The following is a 1,805-nucleotide window of genomic DNA, read 5'->3' on the forward strand; positions in this document are numbered from 1 at the left end:
ATATGGGTATTTTAAAAAAATGGTATTTGAAAAGGGGTATTTTTGAAATTTCCTCTTTTTTAAATAGACAAAAAATGGTACTTTGTTATTTTCCTTTGGATATAATAAAACTAGAGTCTAATATTACACACAAATCTAGACTATCTAATATCATAATTTTTCAATATGTTCTATCATATATTTTTTTTACAACATTGATACATATAATTCTCATAATTTTTGATATTATGAATCGGTATATCGTATAACATATCAAGGGAAAAAACTAATATTCACAAATTCTCTATTTTCTGTATTTTTTTCTCCGGTTTGAATTTTGAGTATTTCCTAATATTATTCTTTTTCTTCTTAAAAAACTCTCTTCCTGCGGCAATGATCCCATGCGGCGATCCTCATCTGAACCTTCTCAAAATCCGAAACCCGACATGGGATCGTAATCCGACCCGGTTGATCAAACCCATGAACCCGTTCCGCTTGCTCCAACAACTCTCCGAACAAAGGATGATTAAAGTAAATCACCGGCACCACAACCCTCCGCGTGTCACCGTCTGATTCGCCGACATGAACCACTAAATGTCCTCTCGGAACAACCCGGTTCGACGATTTCGGATCCTTACCCAATCGGATCTGACTTTGACCCGAATTCTTCTTTCCACCACCACCACACAATCTCTTAGCTCCACGGCTTAAACACCGTGCTAATGACTTGATTCCTGAAACCGGGTTAGTGATTCGGGTCGGGCATTGACGTTTCCCTGATTGGATTCTTCTTGGTAGAATCATCCATTTGAAGATTTTGACAAATCTGTGTCCGATTTTGAATCCTCTGACTCTCTTCATGTTTGGTCTGAGCAGATATTCTGACAAAAAGTCTTTTTGGAGAAAACAATGAGATGGGTTTGTTCGAAATCGAGTTTCAAGAAATGGGTTTAATTTAGAACAAGTAAATTTTGAGAAAGTTTGGATTTTTTTTCTTGGTTCTCTCTCTGTGTTATGTTATAGAGTTGAAGAAGAAGAGTGTTTGGGTATGGCCGTATGGGGAAGGAGGCAACCTCTTTTATAGGCCTTTTGAGCTATGACTATGTGCGCGTGCGTTTTTTAGATGTGCACTTTGATGTATAGTTTTCCAAATTCAATATTTTCTTGTTTTTTATTTCTTTTATTTTTGTGTACTTTTTATAAAAAAAGTTTTACATTTTCTTTAATTATGCCATGTTACACTATAGTTTTAAGTTTTTATGTTTTTGAATATGTGATTCTAAAATATCTTTTACTATTGACATTATTGAACAATTTTTCACGTTAAAATAAAAATATAATTAATTATGTGCTATCGAATTCTAACCTTAAAACTAACTTATTAAAGCTGAAGAATATAAATTTATAATTTTGAGTATGGAGAAGCTATATATGCTGGGAATGGACTACTTCAACACTTCATGGCTTATGTGTAATCAAGTTGCACATACGCTACTTCAAGAAATTGCCTATTACGACTCATGTTGTTTGTTTATTCACTCTATATGGCTATCATAACATATCCATAAATTGTGATGATAGTTACCAAACTAAACACAAACCTTATGTGAAAGCACAACTTCTTGGATATGTAGTAATGTATATATATATATTATTAATCCGTATTTTCTTTTAAATGGAAAAAACATGTAATAGCTTTGTTTTTTCATCATCAACGATTTGGCATTGGCATTTGGCAATATACTTCAGGTTAAGCTAAGACAATAACTCTTTCAGTGATATAGGTTGAACATATATATTGGTCTCAAAGGGAATAATGAAAAGTA

At 33.0% G+C, this 1,805-nt stretch overlaps 1 protein-coding gene across 1 annotated transcript; it reads right to left on the reverse strand.

Moving 5' to 3' along the window:
- Positions 1 to 243: 243 nt before the first annotated feature.
- Positions 244 to 1,025, reverse strand: LOC17884081 (auxin-responsive protein SAUR36). Its single transcript, XM_006289367.2, has one exon. The coding sequence runs from the start codon at positions 838 to 840 to the stop codon at positions 349 to 351; it is 492 nt and encodes a 163-aa protein (XP_006289429.1). The 5' UTR covers positions 841 to 1,025; the 3' UTR covers positions 244 to 348.
- Positions 1,026 to 1,805: the final 780 nt, after the last annotated feature.

Source organism: Capsella rubella, unplaced genomic scaffold (assembly GCF_000375325.1).
Source record: "Capsella rubella cultivar Monte Gargano unplaced genomic scaffold, Caprub1_0 scaffold_6, whole genome shotgun sequence".
Classification (NCBI taxonomy): Eukaryota; Viridiplantae; Streptophyta; class Magnoliopsida; order Brassicales; family Brassicaceae; genus Capsella; species Capsella rubella.

Bases quoted from the DNA above. Each gene is read 5' to 3' on its own strand.
- LOC17884081 (XM_006289367.2), bottom strand. From the start codon at position 840: ATGAAGAGAGTCAGAGGATTCAAAATCGGACACAGATTTGTCAAAATC.